Source organism: Pongo pygmaeus, chromosome 6 (assembly GCF_028885625.2).
Source record: "Pongo pygmaeus isolate AG05252 chromosome 6, NHGRI_mPonPyg2-v2.0_pri, whole genome shotgun sequence".
Classification (NCBI taxonomy): domain Eukaryota; kingdom Metazoa; phylum Chordata; class Mammalia; order Primates; family Hominidae; genus Pongo; species Pongo pygmaeus.
This window is the reverse complement of record NC_072379.2, coordinates 149,254,983-149,277,930: the sequence shown is the minus strand read 5'-3', so window position 1 is coordinate 149,277,930 and position 22,948 is coordinate 149,254,983. Positions and strand designations below refer to the sequence as shown.

At 44.3% G+C, this 22,948-nt stretch overlaps 3 protein-coding genes across 3 annotated transcripts in view; 2 read left to right on the top strand and 1 right to left on the bottom strand.

The window, feature by feature from the left end:
* LOC129040112 (septin-7-like) overlaps positions 1-16,935 on the top strand; it is a 29,729-nt gene extending 12,794 nt beyond the window's left edge. The window contains exons 5-9 of the mRNA XM_063667973.1: positions 4,605-4,722; positions 7,555-7,639; positions 8,938-9,034; positions 11,211-11,262; positions 16,732-16,935. Of these exons, the coding sequence (XP_063524043.1) occupies positions 4,605-4,722; positions 7,555-7,572 (136 nt within the window). The 3' untranslated portion in view covers positions 7,573-7,639; positions 8,938-9,034; positions 11,211-11,262; positions 16,732-16,935. The remainder of the gene's footprint in view (positions 1-4,604; positions 4,723-7,554; positions 7,640-8,937; positions 9,035-11,210; positions 11,263-16,731) is intronic.
* Positions 16,777-21,131, bottom strand: LOC129041661 (uncharacterized). The gene is made up of 5 exons (XM_054497093.2): positions 21,038-21,131; positions 19,814-20,905; positions 18,105-18,170; positions 17,230-17,346; positions 16,777-16,849 (listed from the first exon to the last, which is right to left on the bottom strand). The coding sequence occupies exons 1-5, from the start codon at positions 21,129-21,131 to the stop codon at positions 16,824-16,826; spliced, it is 1,395 nt and encodes a 464-aa protein (XP_054353068.1). The 3' UTR covers positions 16,777-16,823.
* The window catches only part of LOC129040111 (SCO-spondin-like), a 49,215-nt gene continuing 47,076 nt past the window's right edge, over positions 20,810-22,948 (top strand). The window contains 1 exon segment of the mRNA XM_063667975.1: positions 20,810-22,907. Coding sequence (XP_063524045.1) covers positions 22,858-22,907 — 50 coding nt within the window. The 5' untranslated portion in view covers positions 20,810-22,857.

The following is a 22,948-nucleotide window of genomic DNA, read 5'->3' as shown; positions in this document are numbered from 1 at the left end:
GCTTATAACCAACTTTATTATTTTAGATTTTCTGGACTCTCTCCAACTATAGTAATTCTCATGAAATCACATTCCTGCCATCCCCTTGGGGAAAATTTTATTTCTTAAAATTGCATTGGAAATGAGAGCTTTTTTAAAAGAAAAAATTTTTTATATTCAAATGATATGTAGTGGCTTTGTGCCATTTCTTATTCGTCACAAGGGGTAAGATGTTTAAAATTGCTGTATCTTATATATAAAAATGTACCTTTGAATAATTTCTCAGTTTAACTATTTTTAGAAATGGAGCAAAGTTTTGCCCATTGGTACATGATATTGTGGATTAAGTGAAAGAATATGAGGCTGGGCGCGGTGGCTCATGCTTGTAATCCCAGCACTTTGAGAGGCTGAGGCAGGCGGATCACCTGAGGTCGAGAGTTCGAGACCAGCCTAACCAACATGGAGCAACCCCGTGTCTACTAAAAATACAAAATTAGCTGGCCATGGTGGCGCATGCCTGTAATCCCAGCTACTAGGGAGGCTGAGTCAGGACAGTTGCTTGAACCTGGGAGGTGGAGGTTGCAGCGAGCCAAGATCACACCATTGCACTCCAGCCTGGGCAACAAGAGTGAAACTCCATCTCAAAAAAAAAAAGAATATGACACAGAATTTTATGTATAGAGTTCCAGGGACCCTGCTCACTACAGACTGAAATTCTATGCGGTCTAATAAATGAGTCAGAGCCTTTCCATCTTGTCTGGGTAGTCCCTAGGTTCCCTTTTTAGAGGGTTTTGTTTTTAGAATGATTATAAATTCGTCCAACAGTGCACTTTCAGTGCCTCCTACCTCCCTCTACCAAGTATGAACTGCATGCATGGCTGATTTATGATTTCGGCTATTATCGCTTCATGTGCGTTGTTCACTATATTGTAACTGTTATTAAAGTAAAATACTGACTTGGAACATGAATTTTAAAATGGTGTTTTATCCTTCTAGTATTGATTCCCACTTTTAGAAAAATTGGTGTCATCCAGTGAGTTTTATACAGAAGGATTTTTTCCCTTAGAAATACATACATACATACAAAAAAAATTTGTCATTTTCCCTGTAGTTGTTTATTATGCTGTAGAATTTGAGGCTAAATAGTCTTTTCTCTCTACTGTGGGTTTATCTTCTAGAAATGATAAAGGATTTTCTATTGCTTAAAAACAAGATTTAAAAACTAAATTTGTTGATGAAAAGACTAGCCAATATAAATCTAAATGGACAGAGGGAAAAAATTCAACCGGAATGTAATACACATGGGAACTAAATGTTTTCTGTTGCTGACGTTTTGTAGGCTTCTGAAATTTAATGAGACTTTTACAAGGTTTACCTTTTTTCCTAAAGTTTAACTTTTAAACTGACTTAAATGTTTTTTGACCCTTTGGTTATATTTAAGAAGTTGACTTCTCTAATTTCCTTGTCATGTTTATTTTTAAATATCTTTCTCTTTAAAAGTTGGGATACTATAATAAATATTCAGCAAGTATTTTGCATTTAAATATAAAATCTTGTGATTGGATTTTAATACTTTATATTAAATGCCTTTAAGATTTATTAAAATTTTAGATTAACTGCACTCTGCTTTTTTGTCACTGGATTAATAAGCAGGCTTGTATCTGACATAATAGCTTAATAAGGCAGTGACAATTTAAATTTGTCATGAGTATAAATTGAAAAATCATAACAATTTAGAAATCGGAGATTGAATATTTCATGGCATTTATATTTAGTGTTTTATATAATGATTAATGAAAAGAAGCAAAATTTAAATTGTTTTTCAAAGATGGATAGGTTCAGGCCAGATGCAGTGGCTTACTCCTGTAATCCCAGCACTTTGGGGACCAAGGCAGGAGGACTGCTTGAGGCAATAGACTAGGCAACATAGTGAGATCCTGTCTCTACAAAAAATTAAAAAATTAGTTGGGGCTGGGCGCAGTGGCTCACGCCTGTAATCCTAACGCTTTGGGAGGCTGAGGCAGGTGGATCACCTGAAGTCAGGAGTTCAAGACCAGCCTGGCCAACATGGTGAAACCTCGTCTCTACTAAAAATACAAAAATTAGCTGGGCATGGTGGTGGATGCCTGTAATCCCAGCTACTTGGGAGGCTGAGACAGGAGAATCACTTGAACCCGGGAGGCAGAAGTTGCAGTGAGCCAAGATTGCACCACTGAACTCCAGACTGGGCAATAAGAGTGAAACCCAAAAAAAAAAAAAAAACATTAGTTGGGCATGGAGGTGCACTCCTGTAGTCCTAGCTACTCAGGAGTCGAAGTGGAAGAATTGGAGGCTATGGTGAGCTATGACTATACCACTGTACTCCAGCCTGGGTGACAGAGCAAGACCCTGTCAAAAAAATAAATAAATAGAAATGGGTAGGTTCTTTTAGTTAACACTAGTGAGGCAAGAACACAGTTTACAGATAATCTAAACAGTGTTATTCCATCCACACACTCTTTTTCATTGTGCTCCCTATTCTCTGAATGCCAGTGTCAAATTTCAAGGGATTTAAGACAAGGAGAATTAAAATAGGAGGCAACTATCTTAATTCTCCATATTTGCTTTCTCCGCCTCACTGTCTCTGTCTTTCTGCCTGTCAGCCTTACCACCACAGTGAAGTATATAAGTTAATCTTTGTTAGTAAAAAGGACTGGACTATCTTATTAGTTTTAGGGCTCTAATCCCCCCAATTTTAATATATATGTTTCTCTTTCTTCATTTTAAAATGTCAGTCAATTCAATTATTAGTATTAGTCAATAAAATTAATAACAGAATGAGACTTTTGTTTCATTTTTCTCATGTTTTTATAAAAGCTAATGAATACCGCCGGGCACGGTGGCTCACGCCTGTAATCCCAGCACTTTGGGAGGCTGAGGCAGGTGGATCACGAGGTCAGGAGTTCGAGACCAGCCTGACCAACATAGTGAAACCCTGTCTCTACTAAAAATACAAAAAAATCAGCCGGGCATGGTGGCGGGTGCCTGTAATCCCAGCTACTCAGGAGGCTGAGGCAGGAGACTTACTTGAACCCGGGAGGTGGAGGTTGCAGTGAGTTGAGATCGCGCCATTGCACTCCAGCCCGGGCAACAGTGTGAGACTCTGTCTCAAAAAAAAAAAAAAAAAAAAAAAAACAGTCAAGGAATACCACTTTAGAATGATAGTCCTTTGCAAAATATTTCTAGTATCTTCATTTATTCTTGTGAAACATTAAATTTTAGTCCACAGTATATTCTAGATTTGAGGACTTTGGTTCTCATTTAGAATTACTAAAGGAAAATTACAGCAGCTTACTTTTTTTGTCAACAAATATTTGGGCACCTTCTCGAGTGTTAGATACCATGCTAAGTGCTGAGGATACAGATGAATGAGATAAGGCCCTCACTGTAAAGGGTATTTCAGTGAGAAGATGGGAGAAACAAATACAGATGCTCCTCGACTTGGGACAGGGTTACATAAACCCATCGTAAGTTGAAGATACGTTTGATACACCTTGCCCACTAAACATTATAGCGTAGCCTACAGTTTGGCAAAATCATCTAACATAAAGCCTATTTTGTAATAATGTTTTGAATATCTCATGTAATTTATTGAATACTGTACTGAAAGTAAAAAACAGAATGGTTGTATGGTTTCTGTTCAATGCGTATTGCTTGCACACTATCAAAAAGTTGAAAAATTGTTAAGTGGAACCAGAGTTGGTGAGGAACCATCTGTATGCAGGCAGGCAGTTACTGTACAGCACATTAAGTGTGACCACATAGAACTATGCCTAGTCTTAGGTTAGAGAAGGACTCCCAGTGGAAATTGGATCGTAAGCCAGTGTCCTAAAGGATGAATAGGAATTAGCCAGGCCAACGAGAAGGAGGATGAGAATGGAGGGTGTTCCAGCCAAGGCAGTAGCCTGTGGCCAGATGCCAAAGTACGGTGCTTTCAAGGAATTGTAAGAAGTAAAAGGCTGGCACATTGGAAGTAGGAGGCAAAGGAAAGGCCAGGAATGCTAAGAGATGAGGTCCGCTGGAGAATCTATGTCTTCACAAGCCTCATAGGCCATGCTAGTTAAGGCATCTGGTCTTAATAAGATTTTTGGTCAGGGCATAACTCAGTAAGATTTGGATTTAGAAAGACCACTCTGACTTTAGTATGGATGGTCTGTATTATAGTTATTCATTCCAAAGGTCTTGGTGGCCTAGACTGAAGTAATGGAATTGGAGATATGCATACATACATATATACATCTATACACATACTATATATATGGGAAGAGGATTAGAGGAGGGGAGGAATGCTAGGTTTCACACTTGAGTAACTGGGTAGACTGTAGTGCCATTCACTGAGATAGGAAGCATAGAAGAGGGAAAATGGGGTTCAGACGAGCTTTTGATTTTAAGGAGCCCATGGAACACCTGGGTAGCATAGCCACTGGGTAAACATAAATGTGGAACTTAACAGTAAGATATGGCCTGCGTATGAATATTTGAGAGTCAGTTGACCAACTGAAGATAATTGAAATCTAACTGGGGATGTGAAGAATCTTGTTCTCTCAAACTGATTAATTCAGTCATATAAAATACGTCTATTTCAGACTTACACCATTGGATATTGAGTTTACAAAGCATTTGCATGAAAAAGTGAATATCATCCCACTTATTGCCAAAGCAGACACACTCACGCCAGAGGAATGCCAACAGTTTAAAAAACAGGTGAGCAGGATGTGTTAACTCAGGTTTCTTATACCATTCTCATAATTCGCAGGTTTTACTATTTTTAGTATAATGTGTTGCAATCCATTCCTCTTACTGCTTTACTGTATTGTCATTTATACTGTATTAAAAATAACTTGAATCTTCTGCCTTAGTTTTCCCCTCAAAGCTCTTACCCATTGTCATAGTATCCTTATCCTTTGTCAGTTTTTAAATATGGCTGTTTTAAGTTTTTTTGTTTTGTTTTGTTTTGTTTTTTTGAGACAGAGTCTCGCTGTGTTGCCCAGGTTGGAGTGCAGTGGCATGATGTCTGCTCACTGCAAGCTCTGCCTTCTGGGTTCACGCCATTCTCCTGCCTCAGCCTCCCGAGTAGCTGGAACTACAGGCGCCCACTACCATGCCTGACTAATTTTTTGTATTTTTAGTAGAGACAGGGTTTCACCGTGTTAGCCAGGATGGTCTCGGTCTCCTGACCTCATGATCCACCTGCCTCGGCCTCCCAAAGTGCTGGGATTACAGGTGTGAGCCACTGCACCCAGCCTTAAGTGTTCTTTAATAACACCCCCACACAGATAATTTCTCCCCATACTCTTTAGAATTATTTTCTTAGAATGAATTCCCAGCAAGAGGATTATTCTTTCAAAGGCTATGATTGTTTTTATGGGTCTTTATCTCCCCCACTCCCCATTTTGTCATGGTGCTTTCCCAATAAAACAAATTCATTTTATAAAGCATACATCTGTTTCACTGTGACTTTGCCAGCATTGTTTGTTATTTTTATTTTGAAAACCTTTTTGGAATAAAGTGGTACCTAATCATTTCTTTATCTTTTCCTTTTATTTTCCAGAAAGGCTGAACATTTAAAAACAAAGTTTTCTTTTTCACTTTTTGTAAAAACCTGTTCAAATCTTTTGTCTTTTTGACCAGTAGTACTTGGTATTGCCCGTATTTATTGATATGGGTTCTTTTTATTCTGGGTATTTAGTTCTCTCTCATTTTCACAATATTTTTTACATTTTCTCTTTTGCTGCTTATATCCTAATTTTGTTTTCAGTGCACTTTATGGGATATTTATAGTTTAAGTTATTGTTCAAACCTGTGACCCTAAGATTAAGAGTCTCATGCTGTATGACTGAGCTAGCTGGAAGACCACTAAACTGTTTTTCTAGACTCATGTCTAGTTGTCTCAATAATACTGAGTTATACAGTCACACATATTTCTAATTTAATTGTTTGGTTCATTATATATTACATTTATGAAATGTAGGGTCAATTCTGGAAACTTTCTCTATTCCAGTAGTCTTTATATTCAGCCAGTATTATATTGTTTAAACCACAGCAACTTTGTAGAATATTTAAAAATAGACGGTAATTATCTCTATTGTCCATATACTCCTGCTGTAACAAACTATTTTGTTTTTCACCTTTTTCAATATGAAGTTCGGAATACCTTGAAACCTGTTATAAAAAGCCTGTTAAAATTTGCTTTGAAGTTACGCTAAATTCATATAAATTTTCAGAATGTTTTAGTACATTGTTTTTACTGTATCTAGTATTTTTCTGTTTTACACTTATCCATTCCCATTTTTATTTTGTAATGTGCTATTTCTAAGTTTCAAGTACTATCATAATACCTTTCTCTTCTTTTATTATATATTTCAATTTGGATTTTTACTGATAACTTTAAGGTAAAAAAAGATGAATATGAAGTGACCTCTTCTTTCAAATTGGTCACATTCTGGTGGTTGTACTCAGGTCATTTTAATATATAACCTCTGACTAAAACCACTGCTTTTAGACCTAGCTAGCATTATTCGTTTTTCTCTTCATCATGTATATGTTGCCTCATTTATTCTGTTTTTTTTTTAAATATATATGTAGGTACATACATACCCTAATTATAAAAGATATGTGGTGCTATTTTTCTTCAGTGACAATTTTACTTCTGTTTACTTCTATCTAGTATAGTAACCATATAACACAATTTATTCATGGTCCTTTTATAGCTGCTGGGAAGCTTTGCCATGAAAATTGCACCAAAATATAAGTATAGGCAGGGAAGCTAGTTTTAGGTATATCAGCCATTGGTTTGTTATGGGCTCAAAGAAGGATAGGTAGTTGAAAATTATTTGGACGTCTGTATTCTGTTTAGAATTTGGAGTGGTTTTGGACATGATAATTTAATTTGAACTAGGTCATTCCTGATGTTATTAATAAGTTGTCTTCTTTAGTTTTCTGCATTCTTATTAATTCTTGATTTCTAGGGTGTGTTTTCTCCCTGTGTCCTCCCCTAATCTTATACCTGCTGCTCCTCAGTTTGTGTGTATGCACCTGTACATGCAAGGATTTTTCTGATGAATGTGCAGGAGGCAGTGTTGTACTTAGTTTTACTTTACTTTTGCCAGATTCTACTAAAACTTTTAGGTGAGTTTAGCCCTGTTTATTCAACTAAATAAGATACTTGGAGATTTATATCTAAAGGAAGAATCTCAGTCATTGTAAATAAATGACCTAAAGTCATTATTCTGGAAATCAACCAGAGAAATTCCTTTCTGGAGTTTTACATCTTTTTTGGAACTCTTTTGATATGATAGCTGTATGACTTCAACACTTCTGAAGTAATTGGATTTGGTGTTTATATATCAACTTTACAGTTTAAAAAAAAAAGACCAGCATAGTACTTTGATTTTAGATTACAACTTTGCATCATTAAAAAAACAGTAAAGGATGTGGAAACAAGGAGCCATATAGGAATCTAAGAAGCATGTAATAAACATAAGACTAATGTACTGATTATGTATGGTGCTCTTTCACTGACTACTTCCATTTTAGATAAATCCAAGAACATAAAGTTAAAATATATGAATTTCCAGAAACAGATGATGAAGAAGAAAAAAAACTTGTTAAAAAGATAAAGGTAGGTTCATCCCTGTACATACACTAAAGTAATCTGAGGCCTTAAAAACATACTACAGCATCCATAGGAAAAATCAAAAGTATCAGTGTTTTAAGTAGTTGGCTTACAAAATGCCTAGGGAGATTTAATGTTGAATTCAACTTTATAGTTAACTTTGAAGATTAGCTAGTATATATAATAAGCAATTGTGTAAACTACTGAGGTGAATAACACAATCCTTATTTCAAATTGTTTTTAATTAACTGGCTTTCATATTATGTAATTTTGTCCCTCTTAAGAAACAAGTGATGAGAAAAGAGAGAATTCCTTCTGTTATGTTTTAATTGCCAGACAAAAATTGTATTTCTTTTATCTTTATAAAAGCCAACCAAAATTACAGCTAGATAGGAATAAGTTCTAGTGTTCTGTAGCATTGTAGGGTGGCTGTAGTTAACAGTAATTTAGTCTATATTTTCAAATAGCTAGAAGAGAGGATTACGAATGTTCCCAATACAGAAAAATAAGTGTGAGTTGATAAATGTGCTAATTACCCTAATGTGATCATTACATATTTGTATACAGGTATCAGAATACCATACTCTACCCCACAAATATGTACAATTATGTTTCAATTAAAAATAATAAAAACCAACCAAAAATTCACATCGACACAATTTTCTGTATTTTAATTTATCGTGGTTTTCTAAGTACTTTGTCCCTAAAAATGGTATACTGAATAATGGCATTATGTAGGCAAATACCTTGGAATAATGAAATGCTTCTACCTCGCCAGTGAAGAATTTCTGCAGTTGTGTAAAATAGCTGGTTAGATATTTCCGGGAGCCACAGAATCGTGAAGGGCTATACATGGATGAATACAAATCCAAGTTCCAAAGTTAGAGCTTAGCAAATATACTATTCCCTGCTTTAGGTACTGTTACAGTTGGTTTGTGATCAAGTAGTCAGGCTAGTCATTAGCCTCCTTTTTTTTTCCCAGATGCTAATATATTTTTTACCTTTTTCCCCCCAAGTATGTGACAACTTTCTGTGGTGATTTTTAGTAAATAATTTGACCAGTATATGCTTGAATATTCTTAACTTTAAAGAGAACATTTAATTTTATTTATTATTTACCTTGGTGGTAATATCATGTGATGTCAATTTACTAAATATTGGTTAAATGGCCTATAAAAACTAATGCAGAAACTATCAAAAGTAATTTTTTTTTGGCTAATCTGTTGAGTCATGTAACTTTTTTGATTCTTGAAATTTGTGAATACTATAGAGATGTATTTGAACAAGAATACTTTGTTTTATAGGACCATTTACCTCTTGCTATGGTGGGTAGTAATACTATCATTGAAGTTAATGGCAAAAGGGTCATAGGAAGGCAGTATCCTTGGAGTGTTGCTGAAGGTAAGGTTTTCTTCAGTGAATGAGTTTCTATAAGATCTCAAAACTGTGATTAAAAATTTGTATTTATAGTAAGGAGTATAATATGCATACTGTATTGATATAATCTAGATTTCAAGGATAGTACTGATTTCAGGTTCTTGTAGTCTCATTTTCCTCTTAAATACATTCATCTTTTTCAAACCCGTATCCTACTAAGTCAGGAAAGTATGTGTTAAGTCCTAAAGTTGTAGTATAGGTTGAACATTCAATTTTTTTTTTTTTTTTTTTTGAGATGGAGTCTCGCCCTGTCACCCAGGCTGGAATGCAGTGGCATGATCTCGGCTCACTGCAACCTCCGCCTCCCGAGTTCAAGCGATTCTTCTGCCTCAGCCTCCCAAGTAGCTGGGACTACAGGTGCATGCCACCACGCCTGGCTAATTTTTGTATTTTTAGTAGAGACAGGGTTTCACCATATTGGCCAGGCTGGTCTTGAACTCCTGACCTTGTGATCCACCCGCCTCAGCCTCCCAAAGTACTGGGATTACGGGCGTGAGCCACTGTGCCCAGCCTAGGTTGAACATTCTTAAAGAGAAAATTCAAAATATGAATTGCTCCAAAATCTAAAACGTTTTGAGCACTGACATGCCACTCAAAGGAAACGCTCAGTGGAGCATTTTGAATTTTGGATTTTTGGATTAAGGATGCCCAGCCAGTAAGTATAACACAGATATTCCAGAATTCCAAAAAAATTCAAAACACTTCTGGTCCCAAGCATTTCAAATAAGGGATACTCAACTTGCCCCACCCTGGCTGGCATCCCTGCCTCATTATTAAGTCTATTTCTGTTTTCTTATTTGAAAACATAACTAAAATTGAGGGGTTCTTTACCTGGGGCCCTAAGTTTGCTCCCAGGGAATCTAATGAACCTCCTGGAATTAAACATTTTGGAGAGAAGGCTAGTCACTTTTATCAGAATGTCAGATGGGTCATGGACCCTCAAGAATTATTTTTAAAATGTATAAGCCCAGTTAAAACATTCACAGTCTCCTTTCCTCAGTGCAAAAGTTGCCTTTTTTGACATCGCATAGAGTAAAACAATTTCATTAGTAAGAGATACTCTTTACTAGTTTTGTAAGGAGTTTTTTGTTTTTTAACCTGCTATCTTAAATTATTAAGGGTTAAGTAAGGAGTTTTAAATACCAATAAAATCTTATTTATAACACCAAACCTCAGAAGTCCTTCCTCTTGGCAATAGGTTTATTGTATTGGTTTAATCTGATATTTAATCTTCTGTATTATAGTAAGCTGAAACCAAAATTGAGACATGATTGTTTTATGTTTGTTGCTATTATTATTGAATTTTTTTTTTTTTTTTTTTTTAAGAGACAAGGTCTTGCTATGTTGCCCAACTGGCCTCAAACTCCTGAGCTCAAAGTGATCCTCCCACGTCATGCTCCTCCCACATCACATCACTATAGGCACACACCACTGCCCCTGGTTTATTTTGAACAGCTCTTTAATTTTTAGGATATTGTTTCAAGTTACTGTCCTTATTGACAATTTTCCCACCAGTGACCCCTGTACCTTGTTCCCAGCTCCCTCTGCCATGCCCAGGCAACTTTCAGTTGCTGAGTTGAGGCTTTAGAACTTACATACCCCTTAAAAATAGGCACCAGAGAAATTGATTTGCATCTCTCTTTTGTAGTTTACCCCTCTACTCCCAAGTAATATTCCTGTTTGTGATACATTCTTTAAAAATAAAAGTAAAGAATCTTAAAGTTCTTGGCTCCCTTTTTCATTTTGGTTACCTTAAGATTTTTTTCTAAAGTGATTCTCCCTTCACTTACACCACTGAATTTTTTAAATGTATTATATAATAAATATATTTTTTACCAATAATGAGAAAATACGTGATTTCCCCTTTCAAAATTTCAAAGTTGTTTCCGGAGAGCTCATTTTAGTTAGGTTGACATATCTGTTTCTGAGGATTAAACTACAGTAAGGTAATAATATAGTACACTTCTCTGTCATGCCCTTACATTGAGTACTATGTTAGTGTTAAATCTCAAAAAAATTGATCTAAGCTGTTTTGCATTTCCCCTCCCTTGTTTTTACCCCCCAAGTTCCTGTGAAATATTTTTTGAAAAGACTAGGCTTAGTGAAAATATAATATTTGTGGTCTATTTTTTTCTTACAGTTGAAAATGGTGAACATTGTGATTTTACAGTTCTAAAAAATATGTTGATAAGGTAAGTGCAAGCAATGATTGAAATAGAATAAGATTTTCTTTCCCTAAATAAGAGTTGGATAGATTTACTTTTTGCCTTCTATAAATGTAGCTAATTTAAATTTATATCTTCAGTCTAGTAATGAAGTAAGCACTACAGGTAGACGATTCTTTCTCCAAGGTTTTGAAGTCATCAGCAAAAGTTACAAAATAATTTGTGTGTCTAGGGATACATATGAAAATTAGTCTCTTTACTTTATCGTTATACTTTGTGTTGAGGTTTAATACTGAAATAACTATGGAAAGTGAAATAGAAGAGGCTCTTCTATCTTAATGTGAAAAACTTGTGAAAACTATATAAGGGAAGGCTAGTTTTTGAGTCAAAAGCTAGAATTTGAATGTTAAAAGGTGCACAACCTGGTGGCTGGTGAGTAGGGCATATTTTATGTACTGGAACATAGCAAACAAAGCCAATCTTCCTATCAGGTGAGAAAAAAAATCCCTACATTGTGTCTTGCACACCTGCTGAAAGAGAAGGAAAGCCTATGGGAGCAGGACATTGAGGCCATCCTGATTAGAGGACCAGGACTAGTAAAGAGGAGCTCTTACTAATGAATTAGAAAAGCAGCAGCAGAGAGGAAATCATGAAGAAAAAGTGTAATAGGACTAGAGATGTTAGTAGGTAAGGAACAGAAAAGGCATCAAAATGATCCTCAGTGTTTTCATATTGAGACACATTCCTTCCTCTCCCTACCTCATTCCCCATTTCCCACTTCTCTCTCTTGCTTCTCTACGCTTTTACCACATACTCTCTTTAACCTCCAGTTTTAGATCTGTCTTAAGTTGATATCTATTCATTTTTGTACCTCTTACCCACTTTCCCAAAACGCAAGAATCTCTTTAGCTATGTAAAGAAAGGTAGTAACATAAATATGGATAATAATTGGAAATCATGGAATAACAAGAAGGTCATTCTCACAAGTGAGAAGTGAGGGGGGAAATTTAAGAGAGTCAAACTGCTACCTCAAGAAATACAATAGAGATGAGAGTGAATTTTGAAATGAAAGAAATTGACATGTAATTGATCTTTATTTTCAAAGGAGCAGGTGTTTTTGGTAGGAACTACATGACAGGGTTGATTGAGCAGTTGCGGTTGCCAGGCCTCAATTAGGGGAGAAGAGCAAATGCACGAGAAGGTCATCCTCTGGGTTTTGAGAATACAGCACTTCAGGCTCTGTTATGAACTATTCCCTTCCTCTTCCATTCTTAAGGTGTGACTTCAAAAGGATACCTATTAATAATATAATCTGCTATGACAGTATATAAGTAGAGAATGTTTAATAAATACTAATTACCATTGCATTCCTCTTATTTTTAAATCTTCTATGGTACTTGCCCAGTGCTTGACATGGTGGCATTCTATAACTTTTTCTTATGTGTTTTAAAAGTATACAATCAATAATTTCCTACATACCTAAAACACTGTAGAGGGGAAAGCTAGTTACTAAGCCAGAGGCTACTTTGTTGAGATGGAGTCTCGCTCTGTTGCCCAGGCTGGAGTGCAGTGGCACGATCTTGGCTAACTGCAATCTCCGCTTCCCGGCTTCAAGCAATTCTCCTGCCTCAGCCTCCCGAATAGCTGGGATTACAGGCATGTGCCACCACACCTGGCTAATTTTTGTATTTTTAGAGAGATGGGGTTTCAGCATGTTGGCCAGGCTGGTCTCAAACTCCTGACCTCAAGTGAGCCACCAGCCTTGGCCTCCTACAGTGCTGGGATTACAGGTGTGAGCCACCATGCCCACCCAGCCCAGAGGCTACTTTGAATATTTGAAAGTTCACAGCCTGGCAGCTAGTGAGGGTCCTCCCTAGTATAAGCATTACAGAGCAAATTGACCATGCCTGCAGGAAGATTTAATACAGCAGAGCAGCAAGCCTTTTATGCCTAAAAATTCTAAAGTTATACATTATTAAAAAGGTGTATATTTAATTTAGCTCATGTCTTTAAGACAAAGGTGTCTAGTGGATATTTAGTAAATACCTGAAGGAAGGAAATATAATACCAGTATTGCAGATGTCTGTAAATCCCAAGTAATTGAAATCTTCAGGTCAAAGGAATAGTGATTGCTTCTAAGAAAGAGTCAAGTTCAAAGAAGCGTTTGCTAATTAAGAGAACTGACTTACTCCAGGCAAACCAAAGAAGGCAATGGAAAGGAGGAAAACTATACAAATATTTTCAGGGTGTGGAGATGGGTGTTTCAGAAATGAAATACAGAAAGAAAACAAAAGGAGAACAGAAAGAGTTATGGTATCAGCAATGGGAAATGGAAGAGACAAATTCCTGAAACTGTGGGGAAACTGTATTGCTAATTACCAAATTATTTTGAGAATGGAGGAGTGGGTTGAATCATAAAAGGTTAAAGCATATTTAATTAAATGGAATTATATAACCTGAAAAAATCAGAATTATGTAGTCATATAGAAGTGAAAGTGATTTTAGTGAAAGGAAAATCATCCATTATCTAAAACATTAGATGACACTAACAAAAATAGCTTAACAATTAGTAAATTCACCTTACATTTATTTTACACATTCATGCAACCATTTCACGTAAGTATTCTTCCTTAGAACCTTCAATGATTTTTCAGTGATGTAGTGATGATATGTAATATATACTAATTAAAATTAGGCCGGGCGCGGTGGCACACACCTGTACTCCCAGCACTTTGGGAGGCCAAGGTGGGAGAATCGCTTGAGCTCAGGAGTTTAAGACTGGCCTGAGCAACATGGTGAAACCGCGTCTCTACTAACAATACAAAAAATAGTTGGGCGTGGTATTGCGTGCCTGTAGTTCCCCCAGCTACTCAGGAGGCTGAGGCAGGAGGACGGTTTGAGCCTGAAAGTCAGAGGTTGTAGTGAGCTGAGATCGTACCACCACACTCCATCCAGCCTGGGCGACAGAGCAAGACTGTATCAAAAAAAAAAGAAAGAAAAAAATTACATAAACTTTTTTTATATTGGCATAGGTGTTTATTCTTATTATTCTCCACTTAGAGAAACTGGTAACAATAATTTATTCCAAAAAGTGTTTATCATATCTCAGCTTCAATCTTGAGTTACCAATTTTGTTAAAATTCCTATTTTCTGCTGTCTGCATTGGGACACAAAAGGTACTGGTGTGTTCCTTGTAAAGGGGAACTTATAGTTGAAGAGGTATGATGTCACCTGTGACATATACTTGTAGCAAAAATGAATGACAACCAAGAAGAAAATGTTCATGGTTGGAATGCTTTGATGTCAAGGCTGGGACAAAGGTTTCCAAAGCAGTTGAACTCTTTGACGAGAGATTGACAAATTAGCATGAACTGTTCAGTGTCAATCACCAGATATGCCAGGAGTAGGGAGCTGTCTGAATTGCCCGAAGTGGAGTGGTAGAGCTTTAGAAGTAACTGTTGCGGCTATAAGAGAACACGAATTTATCAAGGGACGAAGTCTGGGAGATGAGATTTTTGGAAAACTCAGACTTAGGACTAAGGGGAGTGAACTATCAGAGAACTGCATGGAAATGTCAGTATGATATGAATCAGAGTAATTGAATATCACATTTTATTCACAAAGGGGGAGATTCAAGGAGCTGGATTGTGAAGTAACAGTAAAGGTTTTCTGGATGTAAGGAATGATAAAAACAGTACAACAATATGCTTTTTTTTTGAGACGGAGTCTCACTCTTGTACCCAGGATGGAGTGCAATGCACAATCTTGGCTCACTGCAACCTCCACCTCCTGGGTTCAAGCAATTCTCCTGCCTCAGCCTCCCAAGTAGCTGAGATTACAGGTGTCTGCCACCACGCCCGGCTGATTTTTGTATTTTTAGTAGAGATGGGGTTCCACCATGCTGGCCAGCCTGGTCTCAAACTCCTTGAGCTCAGGCAATCCACCTACCTCGGCCTCCAAAGTTCTGTGATTACAGGCATGAGCCACCACACCCAGCCAACAATACACCTTTACGTTTGTCTCCCAGAAGGGAGTTTTAGTAAAGTGGTGAAGATGAATGATGGCAGATATAGGAAGTTTGAGATAGAATAGATGATGGGAAGAGGGAGAACTGACAATACAGAGTATTGCCATACCGTGTATATCCAAGAACACTACATTGGTAAAGGATTTCCATGGAGCAGCTAAGGGTATCTTCAGTGTCTTGAATAATTAAATAATGATGACATCATCCCGTATTTATTGTAGATTTATCTCATATGTATTGATTTTATATATGATGGAAATGCTGTAAGCAAAAATTTGTTTAACCAAAATACCACATTCACCTAGACAGTTTGAAGAAACAGAAATTTACTCTAAAATTCCCTAGTTTGAAAACAACTTGATATGTCATCTGAAATGTATTATGTCTTAATAAAAACTCATATATTACCTTAGTAATATTGCTAAAAGGCACTTACTTTTAGATTTTATGAGCTTCAGTAGTAGCTAATCTACACTCTCTTGTCTAGTATTTAAATAGAGAATACAAAAATGAATACTCTTTCATAAAAAGGTCATCCTTCAGTAACTGCTTTGGGAGATTTGTGGTTTTTTTTTTTTTTCTTTTTTGAGGATTCATTTTCTTTATTTAAAAAAATGTTTTTGGCCGGTTGCGGTGGCTCACGCCCGTAATCCCAGCACTTTGGGACGCCGAGGCGGGTGGATCACAAGGTCAAGAGATTGAGACCATTCTGGCCAACATGGTGAAACCCTGTCTCTACTAAAAATAAAAAAATTAGCCGGGCGTGGTGACACGCACCTGTAGTTCCACCTACTCAGGAGGCCAAGGCCGGAAATCGCTTGAACCCAGGTGGCGGAGGTTGCAGTGAGCCAAGATTGCGCCACTGCACTCCAGCCTGGCGACAGAGGGACAGAGGGAGACTCCGTCTCAAAAAAAAAAAAAAGAACAAAGAAAAAAATGTTTTCCCCTATGTTATTTTAGGAATCAAGCAACATGGGACGTGTTGCGGAGACAGCACAATCGGGCAGGGAGGAGGGGTGAAGAGCAGACAGGCTCGCTGGGAGAGCAGAGGACAGGGACAGGGAGAGAAGGTGGGATGGAGAGGGCATCTGAGGGGAGACGGTCAGAGGTCGACTGCTGTCTCAGGCCCTTTTTCAAAGTCATCTCAGCTCTTTGAAAGGGGCTCATTTGCCATTTAAGAGCTGTTAATGTTTCTTTAAAAATGAATCTGAGGGTGTGTGGCTGGGCAGCAGGCACCAGCATCAAGAGGAGGACAAACAAGGTCCCTGGGCTGAGGATCCCACCGTGGGCAAAGCCTGTAGTGCAGAGAAGTGGCGGGAAACTTAGGGCTCCAAGAGGCAGACCTACAGGGAGCTGGCCATTTGCACCCACCCTTCCTATCCTAGGCAAAAGAGGGAGCGAGCTGAGGAAAAGTTAGAACTAGGCTTCTTTAAAGTAACAGATTAAGCACTATTTAATTTCTGCTCTAGACCTCAAAGGAGTTAAACCAGGCGACTTCACCAGATTTTCTTGATTCTGTGTTTATACCATGAGAAGCTGTGGGCTCGATCCTGTACAAGTTCTAGAACTTCGTGGAACTTGCAGAACCTATATGGGCAGTTGAAGTGAGTGGAGAAACCAGGAATCTCAAGATGTCTCAATATAAAGACACCACTCCTTCCCCTCTGTTTGAACAGTTTACAACTTTCCTTATTTATTGTTTGTTGACTCTCTGCAATCATTAGGATTAAGCTCTTGAAGGTAGGGATCTTTGACTATTTGGTCACTGAGGTATTCCAAATGTTTAGAGTAGCATCCCACACATAATAGGTGCTCAATAAATATTTGATGAATGGAAGGAAAGAAGGAAGGAAGGAAAGAAGGAAGGAAGGAAGGAAGGGGGGAGGGAAGAAGGGAGGGAGGTAGGGAGGGCAGGAGGAAAGCAGGGGGACTCCTCCCTGAGCCTCTCCATGGTTCCTGTTACCTACCTGAGCACACCCCCAGTGCTCTCTCTTCCCTAGAAGAGGACATCTGCTCCTGGGCATTATGGGATCCTTCCCTGGGCTCACTTTGGGGGGCCATCTCTGGCTGTCCCACAGAGAATCCTGTTACAGGCAGAAGGATGGGTCCAAGTAAAGCATCCAGTACGGAACAAGTAATCAGAGGCGGGGGCTGTTCCCCTTCCCAGCCTGCCCAAGAGACTTTTCCCAACCTGCTCAGGAAGGACAGGGTCTGTCACCAGCATGGACATGGACAGGTATCAACTTCAGTCCCTACTGAGTTGAGTCAAAAAGGACAGAAGGAAGAGATAGCATAGATGTAAATATGACTGTACTCTGTGAGTGCTCAAGTGCGCATATGGTCTAGAGGGCAGCCTCCACCATGTTCCAGGCATTCAGACACCCCATGCTACAGAAAAGGAGGCTGACCTACAGGCCCCTGGGGCCTCAGGGTTGCAGCCTCCTGAGGGTGGCTCTGCTGTCTGAGTTGTAGATGCCCCTGAATCCTCCTAAGCTTTTCCCCAAGTCCCTTCATTTCTGCAGCTCACCCAGGGAGCTGAGGGCCTCCAAGGTCTCTCTCATGGTAACCCAGAGTAGCTCCTCCTGGGGATCAGGCCACAGACCCTACGGAGAAAAGACAGCCTTGTTCAGATTTTTCCCACGCCAGCTTCCACCTGGGCTCTGGCTCTGCCCAACCTCTCCATATGGGCTCTTCCAGGAGCTCCAAAGGTGACATCCCCAGGTACAGCTGGGGAAATTAGGGAAACTGGGTTTCAGAAAGCCAAGAGATCTTTGAAGGTGGCCCAAGAAGGCCTTGAAACGATTTCTGTCAGCTCTGGAAACCAGCCGCGCCACCCTCTCACCTGGCAGGTCTCTCACCGCCAGCCCCGGCCCATCAGCACCGCAACTCCACGCCCCGGTGTCCTTGCCTGGGAAAGCGCAGGAAAGATTCGATTCTCTGGGGAGAGGCTTGAGGGTGGGAGCCCAGGGTGGGGAGTGGGAAACTTCATCTCCTAGGCCCTCCAGCTGTCACTGCCCGAGCTGGTGAAATAGGAGCCAGCCCAGGGGCGGGAGTGAGTGTCACTTTAGGGGTACTGCTTGGGGAGGTCCTCGAGAGGATCCTCTTGTGGGCAGAAAATGACCGCCTCTCCCTAAACCCCTACCACAAAACCACCTCTCACCCGTGCGGGGCTGCCCAAGGCCCGGACACCGGCCCTGCTGCCCCTTCCCTACTTCGCCTTCCGCGGCTCCCCCGCCCCTCCCCCTGCAGACTCCCCTCCCCCATCTCCCCGGCAGCCTTCCCCCTGCCCCGCCCCTCCCGCTCCCTCTGCCTTCCGCCCTCTCTCCCCTGCGAATCGGGCCGGCGCCTGGGCTCCGCCCCCGGCCCCGCCCCTCAGGCTCCGCCCGCCGGCGCCCGGCAGGGCCAACCCCTCCAGGCCCCCTCCGGGTCGGCCCTCCCCTGCCACCGCCTCCCCTGACCCTACGCTCCGGGCCGCCTCGGCGGCAGCCTCCCCTCCCCCTCTCAGACTCCAGGCTGCCTTTCCCTGCCCTCCCGGTTCTCCCCCGCTCCATCTCCCTCCCCGGCTGCACACCCTCTCCCTTCCTTTCCCCCTCCTCTTTTCCTTCCTCCCCAACACCCGCCCTCCTCCTCTCAGCTCTTTTCCCCAACCCAGTTCTCCTCTCCCCTCCCTCCTCTCCTCCCCCACCCCGGTTTCCCTTCCTTCTCCTTTCCTCGCCTCACCTCGGTTCCCTTCCCCTCCCCCTTTCCAGCCCTCCCCCACGTCTCCCCACCGCCCTCCCCCTCCCTCCCTCCCTTCTGCAGCTCTCCTTCCCCTCCGAGGCCCCCGCCTCCCTTCCCCCTCTGTCTCCCCAGCAGGCTCCAGCTTCGCTTCCCTCCCCGTCCCCAGTCCCCAGAACCGCTCTTCCCCTCCCCCCCCCCAGGCCGCTTCCCAGCTCCCGGGTCCTCCGGCCCCCAAGCCTGGGGGTCTAGGGCTGACCCGCTCGCTCGGGACCTTCCCGCGGGCCCTGCCCTCCCCATCCTGTCTCCCCTCCGAACACCCCTCCGCGCCTCTCTCCGCCGCCGCGGCGCCCCCTCCCTATTTCTGCTCCCCTCGGACTTCTCACCCCTCCCAAGTTTTCCTCCCGACGGGACCCTCAGCTCCACCTCCCTACCCCGCCGCCCTCCCAAGCAGCTCCGATCGCAGACTTCACTCCAGGTCCCGGCCCCCTCCCCAGCTCCGGGGCTCACCTGTCAGCGCCCTCTTCTCCCGCCCCTCCCGAGCGGCCCGGTCCCCAGCGCCCGCTTCTTCCTCCCCTTCCCCCTCGGCCCCCTCCCACACTCCCTCTCTCCTCCCCTCGGGGCCCGCCGGCCCCCTTCCCACCTGCCTCCCGCCCGACCCCCTCCCAGCCCCCGCCCTTCCCTCCAGCCCCCACCCGCCGGTCTCCTCTACCCCCACAGCCCTCACCCTGCCCGCGCCGCCCTTGCCCTCCCTTCCCCCCAGCCCCCGCCCTCCCCCGACCCGCGCCCCTCCCCCACGCCCGCCGTCCGCGCCCCCACCCCCGGGGCTGTCACCTGCGCGGAGCCGGCCGTGACCCAACCGCGGCGCTGAGGGAGACGCGGGCGGGGCCGCCTGCAGCGGAGCCTCCCCGGCCCTTACCTGGCTGGCCGGCCGCTCCGCCCGCGCCGCGGGGACCCAGGCGCCCGGGCCTCCTGCCCCGCCGGCTCTGCTCACAATGGCGCTCGCCGCCTGCAGCTCGGGTGCTGACGGCCCGAAAGACTGACAGACTGACAGCCCCGAAACTTCGCGGGGAGGAGAGGGATAGACGTGCGGGGAGCCGAAGCCGGGAAACGGCGCCTGCAAGGGAGGAGGGACCGAGGGAGCGGGCGGAGAGCCCCGGCGCACCGGGCTGGGGGAGGCAGGGGCAGGGGGTTTCAGGAGTGGGGTCCCGGGAGGGAGCACCGCGGGCTTAGGTGGGCAGGTGATGGTCCTAAGGCTCCGAGCCCGGAGTAGGTGCTGGAAGTGGGAGCTCAGGACGGGGGAGGGGAGGGGTGGTGAGGGTGATGGGAGAGGGAGTGGAGGAGGGCGAGGAGGCTGGGGAGGAAGGGCACTCGGGCTGCGGGGAAGGGTGCCAAGGGAGGGTGCTCGCGGCCGCGGAGGGAGGAGCCGGGGAAAGGTGGAGCGCGAACGGGTGGCGGGGGGGGGGTGGCGAGGAGGAGTTGGGGGAACGAGGAGGGGGCGTGTCGTGGGGGGAGCCAGCGAGTCGTGCACTGCCGTCTCTAAGTCGCCGGTGCCAGCCGGATGTGCAGCGCCGCGCTCCCGCGGGAGGACGGCCCGGGAGGTCGGTCTGGGAAACTCTGGCCGCGCCCCCGTTCTCCACCCGGATTCCACCCGGATCCACCCAGACCCGCAGCCCCTCGCCCGGAGTCCCGAGGACCCGATTCGAAAGCAGCCGCGGGAGCTGTGGGGGCAGGCGGGAGAGAGGGCTGGGCTCCTGTGCCTGCGAGAACGGGTCCTTCGAAGTAGAAACTGGGGAGAGGACTTTGAGCCAGGTCCCCTGGGAGAAGGCCGGGCCGGGTCGGGAGCTCCAGGGGGCAAGGCTGGGACCTGGCTGGGCGGAGATTCTGAGGGCGGGGTCCGGGGGAGGGTCTGGGAGGGGGAGGGCTCTATGGGCGGGAGACGATTGCTGGGGGGGCCTGCTGGCCCGGACACCACCTGGAGTTAGATGTGGAGGGCAGCCCTCAGCCCTCAGCCCCAGCTCCTCAGGGGACTCCACTCGCCCTCCCTGCCCAGGTTACGAGGTTTCTCCTCGGCCTCGTTCCCGCTGCGCCCACTCCTGAAAGCTCCGGAGATGCTGAAGTCTGGACTGTTAGTTCCCGGTCTCCTCTCCATGAACTTTCTCCAAACCCCTGGGTTCCAGCTTCCTCCCTTCTGCCCCTTTATGGGAAACGGTGACTGCAACTCGGGTCTCTTCCCAATCCCGGTGCTGCCTGATCAGCCCCGGTTTGAATCCAGAGCTGAGAGTGAGGCTGGGAAGGGGAGGGTGTGAATGGCCCTTGAGCTCCTGCTACCACAGCCCACCACAAGGATGAGTGCCTGGAAGAGCGCCCATCCCTCGGGCTCAGCTGTGAAGGCTCCTCTGCCTCCAGGATGAAGGGAGCCCCTGGAGTAGCATGTGTCATTGTGCGTGCTGGGGTGTGGCCGAGCACCTGTGCCAGTGTTGTGAGACTTACAGTGAGAGTGTGCATGTGTGTAAAACAGGAAAGGGGGGTGTCTGGGTGTGCATGTGGCTCTTTCTGAGGACCCCAGAGCAGGAGTTGATCCCCGCCATCCGTGACCCCCTGAGAGACTCACTCTGGGCCCTTTTTTGGCCCTGGGACCAAAGGTGAACCCAGGAGAAGGAGAGCCCGGCCCAGCTCTGGTTAACAGCAGCCCCCTTCCTTCCCTAGGTGGAATGACTCTACAGGATACTCGGAGGGATATCAGGTTTAGGAGACCGAGGCTGCATTCCAGCCCGGGTGTCCGGGTGTGCTCAGAGCTCTGCTGGGACCAGGATAGACCCCGGATTCCCCTGTGGAGCCTGTCACTGCCCCTCCCAGCCGGACTCTGGGATTATTTCATCCGGCTTAGCTCTGCCCCAGGGCTGGGGGAGCTGGCTCCCCCGCCCACTCCTTCCAGAGGGTCCTCTCATTCCTCAGCATAGGCTCCCCAGTTCTAGACCCCAGAGACTCTAGGAGACCCTCGAAGAAGGAGACAGGGTGGGCCCTGCTCCACGGTGAGAGCACTGGGGGAGCAAGAGGCTGCCCAGGCCCCCACGTGCTTCTCTGGGACAGTCTCTCCACCCTCCAGCCACACATAATCATCCCCAGCAAGAAACTGGACCCTGGAGAAAAGGGTACATGTTGCCCACCCATCTCCACACACTCAGGAACCCCAGCTACCCTAGAAGCGCTCCTGCTTACTGCCCCCCCACTCCTGAGTTTGGGCAAGAGAGGGGCGGGAGGCAGGGGAGCACCATCCAGGCAGAAGTTCAAGGCTGGAAGACCCCATCAGTCATTTACCCAGGAGCTCTTAACCTTTTCATGGGGTCATGGCCCTCTTGAGAATCTAATAAAAGTTATAGAACTGTCTTCAGAAAAATGTGCACATACAATTTCAAAGAATTACTGGAGTCTGAGACCTATTTGTGCATCCCTGGGAAGTCCCTGAAATTTTTACTGGGAAGGAAATTGAGGCCCAGAAAGGGAGGGTGGCTTGCCCAGAGCCCCATGTTAATTTGTGGTAGTGCCTGAGAGTGTGAAAATACACACACACACAAACACACACACACAAACGGAAACAGATGCACTGGAAGGGGACAGGAAGGAGACTGTTTCCAGGGAGAGCTGGCCTCTGAGGGGCTGGTGTGGCAGGTCCAATCCGGTTGTGAGCAGCTGGTGCCCTGGGGCATGAGACTGGAATAAAGACTCCTCAGCCCCCAGAACTGGCCACTGGGCTGCGGGGAGGCTGCGTGGGGCAGGAGAGAGCACCGCTGGCCTCTCTGTGCCCCCTCTGCAGCATCGCCTCTCTTGAGCCCAAGCCTCACGTCCCCCAAAGGTGCCTCGGGGGTGAGGGCACCATGCTGCTCCCTGCCCTCCTCTTTGGGATGGCGTGGGCCCTGGCTGACGGGTAAGCAGCCCACCCTGGACCCCTCTGACAAGGGTCCTCCT